The sequence below is a fragment of the Tetrao urogallus genome (assembly GCF_951394365.1).
Source record: "Tetrao urogallus genome assembly, chromosome: 16".
NCBI lineage: Eukaryota > Metazoa > Chordata > Aves > Galliformes > Phasianidae > Tetrao > Tetrao urogallus.
In genome coordinates this window covers 979,284-994,816 of record NC_136829.1, presented here as the reverse complement: position 1 = coordinate 994,816, position 15,533 = coordinate 979,284, and the positions used below count along the sequence as shown (strand labels likewise).

Sequence of the window (15,533 nt, the reverse complement as noted above, 5' to 3'; positions counted from 1 at the left end):
CCTTTCTTTTTGTGATAAGCCTGCAGAGTTGCATTCTCCTTACAGTGTGGCACATACACAGATGTGTCTCCTTAATGTAATGAGAATGTGACATCTCAGCAAAGTTCATGAGCATGTAGTGTAGGGTTTCACTTTGCACATCAGGAAAATATCCTGTTCCTTATCAACAGGGAGGGCAAGGTCTGCATAGTTGGGGGAAAAAAAAAGAATAATGAAACTGTGGCTGTGAACAGTGGTCGTTAGTGCAGATAGCGTAGATTCTATGAGAAACATTCTTGGTTTTGTTTTTTTTGTTTTCCCCAGATTTTCTTACAGATGTTTTTTCGGTTTGACTTCGAAGAATCACAGCTCCAAGCTGTTAATGCCCAGTACTGTTACCAGGTGCTTTTTTGTGCTGCCTTAGTGACTCTTTCACTTAGAGTCGTTCTCTATCCAGAATACACGTTGGTGCTCACCAAGTTGGGTTCAGCTGCCTGCTGTAAGTGTACAGGGTGCTGCTGGAACATCCAGAGTGGCATCAAAGGCAGTGGTAGAACATCAGGTCAAAACTAAGTTTGTCAGTTCGACCCCTGACGTTTTGAGTTTCTTCTAAAGTGTGGACTTGCTTGAATTCCAAGGCTGCTCTCTGGCGATGCACCTATTGAGTGCCTCCAGCCTTACATTGCTGCACTACCACGCTCAGCCAGAAACGTGAAGGTGGCCTTGCTGTAAGCTTGTCCAGGGAGCTTCGTGCTGTTTGGTCTTTGCTTTTCAGGGAGTATGGAGCGGGAATGAGAAACAGTCTGCTTTATTCCTCTTCTTGATTTCATTCTCAGTTGACAGAGGTGCCTTCAGCCGTAGGCAGCCATTAGGCAGGGCAGAAATGTCTTTTAAGGGGCAGTTCTATGCACTGCATGCAGCATCGTGAAGTGGATTTATGCAGCTTCAGGGAGGCAGAGAGGAGAAATCGTGGTGAGGCTGTGGGCTCAATTAGAAGTTTAGAAATTTAACTTCAGGCTAAATTAGAAAGATTGAGGTGGCTGTAGCTTGTTTCTGCCACTGCCTTCTGCCTGGAGAAGCCTTGCACGTATTGACACGGAGAGGATGTTTGGATGAAGAGACTTCCTGTAGAAACTCTTGGTTTACTTTTCATAGGAGCACAGTGCTCATCCCTGAGCCGTGGGATGGCTGTAGGTCATCCAGCAGGGCTGCTAATGGAGGAGCACTGCCTTTGCTTGTCTTTGTGGGTTTGCTCGTGGCACACTGACTGCTTGCTGTGTGATTGGTGTGGTGAACGTCATCGTGATTTTGGGTAATTGTTTCCCTGCAACCCAGCAGCTCACATCAGCACTGTTCAAGCTGTTAAACATTTGGACTCTCCATTTCCTTGAATTCTTACTGCTTGGTGGATTTTTGTGCCTGAAGATGTCCTTCATACCACACTTAACTCTTAATTAAGTTCTAAAATCAGAGGTTTTAAGAATCTGCAGTTGGTAGAATCTTTCCAAAGACAGAATTGTTCTGTATCCATCTTTTCCTCTGATTTGTTTGGCTGCTTTTGTTTTTTTGTAGTGGTCAGAATTATTTCTGAGTAAGAGATATTCAAAATATATATGTATAAATATATATATCTATAATTCTATATGTGTATATATACATATGTTTTCATAATACTTAAAGTATCTTTCAAGCTCTGAAGTCCCACATCTTGAAAGGCTATGCTTATAAAATGAGAGTATGTCTCTTACTTGAACTTGCTGAAGGCTTCTATTCCAATTTTTAAACTGTTTTCAAATAATCAATATTAAAAGATCACCTGTGAAGGAAGTTCAGCCCCCGTGGTTTTGCAGCAGGAACCCACCAGCGTAAGTGGGAGCTGTGTTGCATCAGAAACCATGACTCCAGTTCTGTGAATCTGCGTCTGCTGTAATTGTTTTGCAAAAGAATTTTGATGTGCTTCCAGATCTGGAGTGCTCAGGCTTTTTGAGCCTTGACTCAGCTCTGGAAGTCCTGGTTTTGTTTATGTGCTGTTTCTCACGCTTGAATGTTTCAGAATTGAAGCTTCCTCTTTTTTTAGTTTCGGTCCTCGGAGTTGACAAATGTTTGGGCGATAAAACGGGGTTGGTGCTGAGATATTTCCGGGCTCTCATCCTGTGAGAAGAAAGGAGGTGTTAGATTTGGGGCAGAGTAATTGAACTGAAGTCTCGGAATATTTCAGATAAGCTTTGAAATGTTAGCTGCCAAACAGTGGCTAGATAGACAAATTCCTAACTGCTCTTCCCACTTCTCTCTCTTGGAAAAACAAAAGGGAAAGGTGGGGTTGGGGAAAGATAGAGGGGGGGAAAAGCCCCAAAGCCACCAGCAGGAGCTGGGTGTGCTTAGCAGGCTGTTGGAAGAGATGGCGAGTGGGAATTGCAGCCGCATGCCCTGGCTCTTTAGCCTGATGTTTCCTTGGACGTTCTCAACAGCGTGCACAGTAAAACTGCATCCTGTAATGTCATTTAGGTGCAGTCGGGTAGATGTGCTGTATGGTAGATGTCACCTATTCAAACATATTTACACAGTACCCTGAATTTTGAGTTAGTTGGACATGCAAGTTTGGTATGCTGCCTACTGCCTTGGTTAATGGAGGTGTTCTGGATATCTTGCGTGCAGAATAGGAAGAGCAGCAAGTTACTGGTGGGTTCTGTTTAGTGAAGGATAAATCAGTGATGGAGAAACTTGATCAGGATATGCAAAGAGTCTTTAAGGACCTCAGGATTGATCTTTGGTTTGGATCATGATAGCCAGCACTACTCTGTATTGCAATATTTCCAGATTAAATTGATACTCTGTAATTTTACAGGCATGTTTTTTTTTTTTAAGCTCTAAAGTAACTTTTTGTCTCAGAACTCATTCATGTGATTCTTTTTCTTCCCTGTAGTGGTACAGCAGCACAGGGATGCTCGTGACCGCCTAAGCAGCGAGTTTCTTCTTGGTGAGTATAAGCACAGATCCTCATTTTTCTGAAAGGACTTTTTTTTTCCTTCAAGCATTTACAGCATGTTGTAAAACTCATTTTTGTTCATTCTTGCTAAGGCACTGTGGATCCCATTCCTGTAAATTAAACCTTATGTTCTTAATGCAGAAATTGCAGACTTTCAGTTGGATGAAAAAATGGCGGTTTGATCAAAGTAGTTGCTCTTGAATGTAGCTTGTTTTGCTTAGGGAAAGCCTGCTTTATTCCACGTGATTTGAACCCTTTTCCAGAATCTCTCTGCCTGTTCAGTGTTGAAGTGTCTCTAACGTTTGTGCTACAAGAGACCAAAAAAAAAGAAAAGAAACCAGAACAGTTAAATAAGAGATGATCAGATGGCTGAAAAGCATTCTTTTCAGTATCACGTATTTATTTCTTTAATTGCACTTGGTAATGAAAATAAACTTTACTACAAAAATTGCCCACGTTCCTAATTTCTGCTTCCACATTGGTCTCCCCACCAGTTTGCAGTGCCAGCACAGTTGTGTGGGTTGTTGATGAGAGGGTGAAAAGTGACATTCTCATGTCCTGTAATCTCAGGGAGGCTGTGAGGATGGCAACCCAGGAAGGGCGGTTTGTTTGCTAACACCACTGCTGCCTCTGAATGCTTTGAGGAGGTCGTGGTTCTGCCTGCACAGGGAGCAGATGCCGGTGTCAGCAGTGTCAGCTGTGGCCGTCTGCCTGGGGAAACAGTCAGGCATGTTTGCGATGAAACTCAAAGCTTTCTGCTTTGCATGGGTGTTTCAGTGATAGGGAGTTAGTTATCTGTTACTCTTGATGTGGAAGTTGCAAGTATCAGTTCAGAGTTTGGTTTTGGTGCTGTCACTCAGCCAAGGAGTTTGCTTCCTGCATAGTGCTTGGTTGGTCTGGCAAACTGAAAGCAAGAAGTTTTGATTACAATCTGTTTGAGATCCTATGCAGTGCACATAAGAGCTGGATGTAGTCTGGTGTCTTGTTTGAAGTGTCTTTGGGATGGAAAATGGAGATGTTACAGTATTCCTGGGAACTTATTGCCTTGTCTGATAGTCTGCATGTTTAATTCATGTTTTTTCTTGTACCTGCTCCTACAATTAAAAAGAAAAAAAAGCAAACTAACAAAGCACTTGATTGAATCAATGTGTGAAAGGCCACTGATTAGGATAGCCTGGGTTTTGGGTTTCCTTGTAACCCTTACTCAAAAACTTACATTGCTGTGAGACAGTGTGTGTGGACAGGCAGGATTCCTTGAGTGAATAGCTAGTACAGGAACTGTCTGGGTGAGCATTTTAACTGGTGGGTTTTCCGTTTCCTTTTTTGTTCAGCATAGGATGAAATACAGTGAGACATACTGCATGGCAGCAGTGGGGCTGGTAGGCATGGCACACACAGACCTTGTAGGCTGTAAGATCTGCCTACAAGTCAGTGCCAAAATGTTTTTCTGTAGCGCTGTTTCAATGTTTGTGAGACTGTGTGAGTCTTTGTAAGGTGTTATTAGGGTTGTATAATATAGCAATGTCTGTAAGTACAACCTTGCAGCTTGATACAGCCATTACCTTTTCTCATCTGCAGGTGTGTGGTTTCAGCACAGCGTGGCTGTGGTCTTGCAAGGTCTTCTGATTGTGGTGGGGACCATGGACTTCTCTGCACTGACCATCCCTGATGGGGGCAAGCATGTTGTAGGGGGTGAATTGGGTGAGGCTTTCATTGTTTTACCACTGATGAAGGTGCAAGGCTTTGCATGATGTATGCAGATAGTATGAGATCAAAAGTAAGTGCTGAGCAGTAAAAACCTGCTGTGCAAAATGTGATTGGACTTGGTCCTTGTCAGTTCCGCAGTATGCATGGAGATATGCTAGCAGTCTGATTGTTCAGATAAAATGCTGGAGTGAATGGCAGTCAGCTTACGCTTTGTGGATCCTCCCATTACTCTGTCTTAGCACAGAAGCTGCTTATGCTGCTATATGGATAAAAAGCAAGATTCATGCTTACAGGAAGCAAAATGCACTTGGGTTTTCTGCTGCTGCATTTCAGATCTCGGGGCTCCCTTCAGTAGCTGAGTGCTGCATCTCCAGTGGACGCAGGACAGTCTCTTGCTAGTTACTTTCTCTGGTTTTGCAAGTGCCTCTTGTTAATGCAGTACCTGCCCTACCTGCCTCTTCCTCTTCTGTAGCCCTGCGGAATGCCCAGCAATACAGAACGCATTATAGGAGCTGAACAGCAATCTTAACCATCCCAAGTAAAACTTAACACTGCGTTGTACTGAGTAGTTATGTATTTTATCTCATGTTGCTGCAGTTTGCCAAAGCTAACCATGCTCCTTCATCTAGCCAGAGGACTGCAGTGATTCACTGAGTTCCTCATTTATTTTTTTTTTATTTTTCATGTGTTGGGCTTTGTTGGAGGTGTGGGAGGAGATCCTGGGTTGGTGCAGGTATGTTCCAGAATGAAGGAGGTGAGGCTGAATCATGGGACTGAATTTGCCGTTTGAACTGAAGTAATACTCCATTTGGAAGGGGAGCTGGTTTAAAGGCAAGGTTTTGTTTTGATGCAATTGTGCGTGGGGAATGGTTTAATCATATTTGTGGGTGATTTGGAAAATTCTGTTTGTGCAGGTAGGTGAGGGTTTGGAAACTGCAGTGACTCTGCAGTTTCCAGAGAGAAGATAAGAGGCTGTTACTCATGAGTTTGCTATAACTGCTTGCTTATGTCTTATATGACAATACAAGGAGATGCTTCAGTTTATAGAGGAACTTTCTTCTTTCAAAGCTTCCTGGTTCACCAGATCAGGGGGCTGAACACTGATGGAGCTTAAAAACTGAAGAGTAAGAATTGCTACAGGCTTGTTTTAAAAGACAAAAATCATAAATCCCCAAAGGGATCAGCATTCATGTAGGCATATTGTCCTGCAGTGCCCTGATAGAAGTGTGAGTACCAATTAGGAAGGTACGAGGAATTGAATGGTTGAATAGTCTTTTAAATCTGAATTGCCTCATGGTGACTCTTGGAAGCAGGGAAAGCTCTGCCTTTTAAGCAACAGAAAGGTGTGCTTTTTGTGACATGGATTTAGAAATACTTTCTGTTGAAACCAGTGATTTGTCTGCATTCTGGAGTATCAGTTCCTGAAATGCTGCTCATAGTCATTGCAGAGTAAGAAGTTTTTAAGAATATGAAAAAAGAATAAGAGTAGAGAGGAGCCTTCCAGCTTTGGGGAATAATGTTCTGCCAAGTGTGTCTGCCTGAGGAAGCTGATCCTGGAATGAACTGATGTGAAGAGGACAGCCTGCTTTGCAAGGAAAGCGTGCCAAGCAGAGAGAGCACTGGGCTGAACCACCTTGGGCTGGGGGCTAGAAGAACCCAAAGGAGCCCTAGAGAGGGGGGCACTGTGGGGAGAGGGATGATGAGGAGAGATCTGAAATTCTTTTTTCCTTCACATCTCTGCTCTTGTTCAACTTGCAGATCAGCTGTTGCACTGGTGTTGCTGTGTTGCTGTGGTTAGTGTGTGCTCTGGCAGATGCTGACGTTCAGCTGACTCCAGCTGGAAAGAAGAAACAGTTCAGATTCTTACCGGAATCTGCAGCCCCAGTAAATACTATCAAATGGCTTCTGCTGTTTTTTCAGGTTTCCCTTGCAATACTCTTGCTTTATTATTTTCTTAATTTAACATAAGCTCTAGTGTAGCCTTCCTTGCCAAGGCTGGCATGGTTTTGTTTATGAATAGAAGCCCTGTTGTATGAGGCAGTGCTGCTGCAGCCAGGAGGCCAGCCTGCCCCACTGCCTGCTGTGGGTGAGCTGCAATGCCCCTTCTTTGGGGTCCCCCCCTGCCGAGGGGCTCCTTTGCAGACAGCTTCATTCACATCCTTCTTGTGGCGCATTGAAGTGCTTGGTCTGTGTGTCCCTATTCAGAAAAGGAGTAGCAACTTTAATACTAGGTGAGGAATCAACTCGCAGCCCCAAGTTCTCCTACGTTACAGCATTAAGCAACATCTGGAGACGTGGAGTTTGATTGCTAATGGTAGGAAGTGGTAATTCTGCTGATGTGAGTCTGTGGTGGAAGTATGGATGTTTGAGGTGTGGATGGATGTATTCCATTAACAAAGAAACAGCAGGTTTTTCTTTTTTTTCTTTTTTTCTTTTTTTGGTAGTAAATAAGTATTTCTCTGAACTGCCTTAGTAGTGATGAGGTAACAAGTGTTCTTCAGTACTTCACTATGGGGTAGATTTTGAAAGGTTGTTACTGTGTGTGTTTTTGCTGCTTCCTGTTTACTGGATTCCTTGTTTTTATCCAAACCAGGAAGGGGAGGGGGGGGAAATTATCTCAAGAATCTTCTGTCTCAGTCATGGGTTGCAGAGTTGTTAATTGACCTGGAACTTGGACCAGTGGAGAAAGGTTGAGCTTCAGTCTTCCATGGTCCAGTAGCTCCCTTGTGAACGCTTTTTTTTTTTTTTAATGATTCTGTATACACTGTCAGTTGGGAAGCCTTGCTTTAGAGGTAACTGCCCTCATTACTTTGTGAACAAGAAATGCTAAGGTCCCTTAACACCTAGGTTTTGGGGGTTATGGTGCATAAGCTTATTTTGTATGTGTCTTGATTAGTGATTGATATTTAATTGCATTTTTCAGGGGAATAAAATCAGCAGTGTTGATATAACAAAATGACAAAACATCCTCCGAATAGAAGAGGGATCAACTTTGAGGTGGGAGCCCAGTTGGAAGCCCGTGACAGATTAAAAAACTGGTATTTTTTTTCAAAAACATTCATATTATATTAACTCTAAGTCTTTAATATCTTAAACATTTTATATTGATACCGTATTTAGAGTCCTTGTCATCGGTTTGTAGGAAAGTAGTTAATTTCTAGAAGCTTATGTACCAGTGCTTGAAATGGGCAATGCTTGCTGACGTGTTGTGCTGGCATTTCTAGAAGTGTGCTCGTGCTGTGTGTGTCTGGGAAGCAGGGCTGCAGCCACCTGCGGGGCTTTGTGCTCACATTGGGAAGTCCGTGCTGATCCAGCTGTAGAGTAGGCAGTGTGAAGAGATGAGTCCTTTGGAGTACAGGATACCCAGGGTTGGTCCTCGCTGCTTCCTTTCCCATCGCTGTTAATAATTTGTAGACTTTGAAGCCTGAAACTGTTCCAGCCTGCCCTCACCTGGGGCCACCAGCTGCCAGGGTACTGAGTGGGGAAACACCATTGAGAAATGTGCTGCGGTATTTGTCTGGCAGGTTTGAGTTTTGAGGATTTGAGATTTTGGGGGTTTTGTGTTTTTCTTGTTGTTTTTTTTTTTGTCAACTACTGCAGAAAGGGGAGAAAGGGCCTGAAAGCCAACTCGAGCCAACTTCAAGCCTTCTTACTCTATTTGTTTTATAAAATAATCACGGAATCACGACATGGCCTGGATTGGAAAGGGCTGAATAATACTTATAACTGAAAATTGCTAGCGTCAAAGGCTGCTTAAATACTGAGTGGTTCTTGTTAGTGCCTTAAGATGTCTTCTCTACAGAAATCAGTAGCTAGTTAATTCTTATTTAAGAATCTCTGGGTTTGGCATAACTGAATATCAGGCTCTGGAGCATGCAGGCAGGATAAATGTGCAGAAGTAGCTGTTTAAAGCCTCCGGGCACCACAGAAGGATTGTGTGCTGCCCCAGAGATGTGCAGAACTTCTTCCAGAATGTATCAGTCATGAGTGGAATCTCTCTTTTCTTTCCACGTGCAAGGAGATTGGAATTGTTAAAAATGAGTAAGCATAGCTCTTCATGGAAAGAACATGAAGCACAAACACTATGTTGTTCTTGGATTTTGTTGCTTTTCCTGTGTGACAGAGACGTGTAAGTAGGGTATTAGCCCAAATCTGCATGCTGCATCTTTTGTGTTCTGTTTATACAAGAAGCAATGGTACCATCTACAAAAAAAGACTTGAAGCTGTGCTGTGTAGGCGTAGTGGAGGTGCAGCTCAGTATGGGTTGTCTCCTGGCTACCTGCATGCACGTTTGTGCCTCAGGCTATGAGTACATAGCTCTTACTTTGGGAAACCTTGTGGACTGGGATAGGATTCCACACCTACTACTTTCCATACATTCTTTTGCTTAAATTTAGTTTTAGACTTGTAATATATCCAGAATTCAAGCTCTCTTGATTTTTATTTTTTTTAATGACCTGTTTTGTGCATTGTGTTCTGCAGCTCTTTAACCTCATAATGTAGTTATTGGTTATTCAGTTCTGAATGTTTTCATCTGCTTGCTGAGCTCCTGAAACATGGGTCAGAAAGTCCATCTTTCCCTGAGTGATGATTTCTGGATATTCAGGGGTTGTGTACCAAAACCTGTAAGATCTAGGGGCTTGATGAGCAGTGTTAGTAGTGACAGACAAGGGACCTTGTCTGCCCCATTCTCAGAAGGTGTGGATTTGTAGAGGAAGACAGGCTATTCTTCAGTACTTTCATCTGTCAGTGAGTCAACAGAACTGCTCTGTGACATGGCTACAGTGCTCCCTTTTTATCTGGATGCAGAACTTTTCCATTTCCTCAAGCTTGTTCTTCTCATTCTAAGCCTTCAGAGGTCCTGGCTTTAATTGCGTGCAGACTTCAGTTTTTTTCTTAGACAGAAGCCACCTCTTAGGATGGAGGGCTGGCCTGGACTTCTGTGCTCAGTATCAAATACACCGATCAGTTGGTGAGCCATTATTGCTCTCAGTAGAGCTTTGGAAAGGAGTTCATCTTGGTGCCCCATTTCCTTGCCCTCACGGCAGTGGCTTGTGCCCTGCACTGCAGGTTCTGCTTGTTCAGTGTCTGCGTGGCTGGAAGGTTGGCACCATTCAAACCTGCTGCACAGAAAAAACCTGCGTATGGCAGTGGAGGAATCAATGCCACTGCTGCTCCTTGCAGTGTGAAGTGAATGTTGCATCTTTTAGAGAAAACAAAATCCCTTACCAAAGGTGCTTTGGTAAGATAAGCTCTATCTTTGCTCACAATATATTGAGCATCACTTCAATTCCTGAAGGAGTTGTCTGTGTAAGCTCCTAGATTTTGAACTCCAGAGAGCACAGTGGGTACTTGAAGTGCCTGTCTTAAGTGTTTTTGTTTGGTTTATTGAGGCTTGTCTGACACATGAAATGTGTCATGAAAGGCCTCTGACGGTGTGTGCTGACCTGGGGGCGTGGAGGGGGAAGAGCTGTGTGCATCAGACAGTGCCTCTGCACTGTGCAGAAAGGCTCTTGGTGTACACAGTGCTGGGGTTCTGAGGATGGGAGGAGGGACTGCCCTGGTGGAGTAGCCCTGGGTCTAGAGGACCCAGAAAGGCTGGCTGTGGTGACTCTCCTGCACATGCATCTCTGCTGCATTGAATTCTTGATGGTTTTAGTTTTGTTTTGGGTTTTGTGTTTTTTTTTCCAATTGTGAAGTTTTGCACTTTTGATGCTTTTTTTTTTTTTTTTTTTTTTTTTTTTTTTTTTTTTTTAATCATTTAAAGTCTTCACTGCTGGCTAGCTGCAGATATTGCTTCTTAATGAAAAGGAGATGAATGTGCTGCTTACCTCCAGCAGGCAGATGGTGACATCTCGTTTCCATACTTTAATGATGCTTCTTTTAAGTTCATCCATCTGTAATGCACGTAAGATAGGAAGAAACTTGATTCTAGTCAAGATTCTTGAGTATTGATATCAAGGTAATCTTGTAATGAGTGTTGTACTGCCGTGTTATGGCAGAGATTGACAGTGTCATGACTGTAGCTGCTCACACTGTCAGGGTTTTGTTCCACTGCTGAAAACATGGAAGTTCACAGTAGTTGTCCTTCATAGTACTGCTCCTCCTGGAGGTTTCCATTCCTCAGAATTGCCTTCCTAGCTCCAAGAGAAAAGGAGTTGTGTATAGGAAAGGGGAGATGCACTAGTCCAGGCCTGAGAGAGGGGAACTCCTTCAGTCATCGCTGTCTCCTGGAATTTCTGGATACTCACTTCTTCACAGAGAAGGACGGAGGGTTGCCCTTGTCTCTACAAGAAGCCTCCCTTCGCATGGCTGGCTGTGCTCTGACAGCTGTAGTCGGAGGTTGCCAGTTGCTGTTCATCGGCACTATAGAGAGTTGTGCTGTTGAAGTCTTCAGTTGTTGCTTGGGTTCTTAGGGAAATTAATTGCCACTGTTTGTGACTCTCAGAAGTTTCCCCTTATTACTTATCTAACTCATTAGGCAAAAGGCCTTGGAAGATACAGACTTGCCGTTCCTTTCAGGTTGAGATGTAAGGCTGTTTGTTTCGGTCTCCTGACAAATCACGAGAAATTATCTGGCTTCATCTGGCTCTTCAGCATGTTAGATAAACATCCAGATCAATCCCAGTGGAGGATCTCTTACTCCAAATCACTTACCTGTTCTGAAAGCCCATACAGCCAGCTTAATTCTTCCTTCGTGGTCTGGTGGAGGATGGACCGTACGTGGACTCATGGCAGGCTGTGTTCTTTTCATGTCCTTTCAGTCAGACTTCAGTTCTTGTTTTTCACTTCACAAAACTTTCCAGTGTGTGTTCTTGATAAACAAGCTTGAATTCCTTAGATTACTTCCATCCCATGACGTGTGCTGGCATGGATATCCTGTGTTACCTTCTGTGTAGATGCGTGAGGGCTTGTGCATCCTGATGTGTTGTGCTTGCTCAGGGCACTGAAGGACAGGGGCTAAATATTGGAGGAAGGATGCCTGCACTGTCAGTTTGTTCTCAGAGCTGTTGGGAGCCTGGGAGCTTTTTGTCTTCACTTTCAAGGCATGAGACAGCACTGCGCTGCTTTGTATCCAAGAGGAGGGTCTCACTGGGGAGGCACTGAAGTTTCTGGTTGGATGTAACATAGCTTCTGACAGGTTTGCTGTTCCAGTCAAGCACTGAGCATCTGTTTGATGGTGGTGGTGGCTGCAGTGAGGGAAGGCTTGTTCATACTGCAGTGTGTTAGCCAGGAGCTGCCTGAGAGCTCTGGGTCACTCAGCTCTTGAGCAGGCTGAAGTGGGGTCTTGCTGTCAGGTATGGTTTTTACTGCCCTTGTTGATGGATCATCTTGTTGATGTTGATGTCTCCCACTATCAGGGAGCCTTCAGGAGGTGAGGTGAGCTAGGTGTGGATGATACTGGTGCATGCTTCTGGGGTGATTATTCTTTTGGTGTAGTCTCCTGTTCCTTCTTTCCCTGTGTGAAGAAGGGAGCAGTCTTGGCTGAATGGTTTATTGGCTCTTGTCATTTAAGCATGGCTCCTCAGCAGGAGGAAATCAGTGGATTGAGTGTATTTCCCAGGGGTGGGCATCTGAGTGGAACACATTGTTAGTTTTGTGCTGGGTCAGTTTTGGGTCATCCTCATCAGAGTCCTCATTGATCTTTGAGAATCTGAATGAGTCTCAGCTCTGCTGCAATCCCAGCGGCAAGAACTTCTTCTGCTGGCTTCTTGAGAGGAGCTGGGAATTCCTGCCCCCAATTCTGCTGTTCTGTGCAGGGAGCTGTATTCTGGTTGTTGCCATTGCTTGTGCCGAGTACTGTGCAGTTCCTGGGATACTGAGGAGATTCTCTCACCTCTGAGAGAATCACAGTGTGTTTGGAAAGACTGCAGGTCTTTCCTCTTTGAGACCCTGTGCAGAGCAGTTTGGGACTTAAATACAACAAATGGTGACCATCACACACACAGATAATCACACCCTAGGAAGGAAGGAGTCAAGATGTCCCTACCATAAGTATATCCCATCTGTCTTTCTCTCTCCTCCACAGCCTGTGCTACACGTGCTCTCATAATGTACTGGGATGAACTAATGGCATAGCTTGAGGTATGTGGCATCGGGTATAAGGCAGGTCTTTGGTTGCAGTGTAAGGCTTTGGCATGGAGTATTTGTAGCTCTTTTTCAACAAGCTGTGATTGGATGTGACCCCGTACATTCTGAAGGATTTCATTGATAGATAACCTTTCTTTTAATCCATGTAAGATTGTATAAAATAATTCTTTGCTTTTCTTTGAAGTATGAGTTCTTTCTTTTTATAGCTTTATTTCTAGCATCAGGCTTAATCTTTTTTTTTTTCCTCAGCCCCTACCCTTTGTTCTGCCTTCTTAAGTGTGATTTGTCAAGTAAAGAGTACTTGTGGATTTAGGCTTTTCCTTCAGGCATTTGTTCTATTCACCAGGGTCTTGCTTTAGTTCCAGGTGACTGTAAGCATTGACAAGTGAGTGTTTTCTCCTGGTGCTATTATGGCAGGGGGGGAAATAGCAGTACTTGGGATGTGATCGTCAGCTGAAATAGTGGGATATGCTGCCATGCTGAAATATGTACTTAAGTTACCAATTACCAATGCAATTAAAGAATTAAGGTCTTCCTGGTCAGAAACAAATGAGTCTGACCTTTCCCTGATTCCTATACTTTTAATGTACAAAGCACTTTGTATTTGAAAGTCCTAGGACTCTGATGATGGATTTTAACTTTAAGAATCTAAAACTAAATTTAGATTTAGTGTCTCTGCTAAAATCCTACTGTTAAACTGAACAAGTGATCTATGAGACGTGTTGATGGGCATCTCTGAGGGAAGTGATTGTGTTGTTCCAAATGTTGCTCTTAGTAAGAGAGAGCAGAAGCTATCAGTTCTGCGTACATGTAAAATTTCTAGGAATGGGGGAGGCTTTTTTGTTTTACTGATCTCTAGCTGCTTTGTTTTGTTTCTTTTTTTACCCCAGGCTGGAACTCTTCAGTTGTTTCCTCTTTCTGCAGTCTTTGTCTTTGTTCAGTGTTGGGATTCATTCTGTACTGAGCTCCGAGTCATCTGCAGCATCTTAATTGCTTATACGAGTGATGTGTCAAATAGCACTAAGGCTGTAGAAACTAATGCTTTTTAGATGAGGTGGCATGGATCCTCCATCACACCAGATCAAGTGATCTTCAGCTGTTTTGCTGTTGATTGTGCAGAAGGCCATCTGTGTGTAATGCTTCGTAGTGCAGTTTGAGTAAACCTCCTCTTAACTGAAGTATTCTAATCTACCTCTTCTCCAGGTATCCAGCCCACATTGAAGAAATTGATTATGAGGAAGGAAAAGTACTTATCCATTTCAAACGGTGGAACCACAGATATGATGAATGGTTTTGTTGGGACAGTCCTTATTTACGGCCTTTAGAGAAAATACAGTTAAGAAAGGAAGGATTACATGAGGAAGAAGGGTGTGCAGTAAGTAGAAAATAAAGGATGTTTGAGCACATGGAACTGTTGAATGTGCAGTTGGCCTTTATAATGGTTAAAACGCTTCGCTGTTGCTTCATTGCCTGCTGTACAAGTTTTATGAGTTATTTTTAAATACTGGAAAGCTACACATCTCATGTTCTAAGGAAGTGGTGTATTTCTGTATTTCTCAGATGAAAATGCTTTTCAATATTGCCTTGTAGGGTTTTCATATAAATGATCAGGTGTTGGCATGCTGGTCTGACTGTCGCTTCTATCCAGCCAAAGTTACTTCTGTTAACAAGGATGGTAAGGAGCCATTACTTTTTCTTGGTCACGTTTGTTTGTAATGTATCTGTAATGTGTTGGAGCCTTCTTGCATAGTTGGAGGGAGTACAGCAGACTGAGAGCAAGTGGGAACATTTTTGTGAATTGCGTATCTTAATCTTCCATCAGCTCTTTTAACTTAGCCTTTCACCCTTTCCATGAGGTAAGAATCTTCTGGGATATCCAGTCAGTAATTGCTATAAGAATGTGCTCAAGGGAAGTTGTTTCTTAAATTTACTCTCAAGGAATGTGTGTAGTTGCAGTAAGCCTAATGTGAAAGTTGCAGAAACTCTTTGCAAATAGAGAATCTGGAGAGCACAACTATGCTTCTTCTTGAGCATCCACAAGTAGGGATTTGTTCTTGTGCTGTGCTTTCTTTGCATTGAGCACATGTTGTAAGATCAAGGAGAAGTTCTGACCTTTAATAACCCTGTGGACTCAATGTTTTGGAGTTTTCTGACAAAGAGTATCTAAGGACAAGCTCTTAAGCTTGGGCATGTAGATGTTTTTTGTGCGTACTGTAATTTTTTTTTTTTTTTGTAACTTCATTATTTTTCCTATTTTTCCTTTATCTGTCCTGTGAAATGACTTCTGAACTTTCTAAGAAAAGTGGCAAAGCAGCTCTTACCTAGAGCTAAGCATGCAGCTTCATCATTGGAGCTCTGGTACTCTGTTCAAGCCCTTTCAATCTTTAAACTTACACTTTGTTTTCAAACTTCAGGTACATACACTGTGAAATTTTATGATGGTGTAGTTCAGACTGTCAAAAACATTCATGTCAAAGCTTTTTCCAAAGATCAGGTAAGTAGTGTGTTCATTCTAAAATTGATGGTTAGGCTTGCTGAATTATAAAAAATGAAACAGTAAAATTAGTAGAACTTCTCTAATGCTAAACTGCTGTACGTTTGAGATGAAGTCCATCAAAATGATAAGGTGGTGCAAAGCTTCATGGCCTGGTTCTGTGAAGTTTTCAGGCTCATGTTTTTATGAATATGCTGCTTGAACTGAAGAAGTCATAGACTTAGATTATTATTTTTTTAATAAAAGTATCATTGGAAGGTTCAGAATTTGCGTACC

General features: G+C 42.9%; 1 protein-coding gene across 1 annotated transcript in view; it reads left to right on the top strand.

The window, feature by feature from the left end:
• Nucleotides 1–7,627: 7,627 nt before the first annotated feature.
• The window catches only part of PHF20 (PHD finger protein 20), a gene marked incomplete at both ends in the record, with an annotated part of 50,933 nt that continues 43,027 nt past the window's right edge, over nucleotides 7,628–15,533 (top strand). Inside the window, 4 exons of the mRNA XM_079543487.1 lie at nucleotides 7,628–7,710; nucleotides 13,967–14,138; nucleotides 14,354–14,438; nucleotides 15,178–15,257. Of these exons, the coding sequence (XP_079399613.1) occupies nucleotides 7,628–7,710; nucleotides 13,967–14,138; nucleotides 14,354–14,438; nucleotides 15,178–15,257 (420 nt within the window). The remainder of the gene's footprint in view (nucleotides 7,711–13,966; nucleotides 14,139–14,353; nucleotides 14,439–15,177; nucleotides 15,258–15,533) is intronic.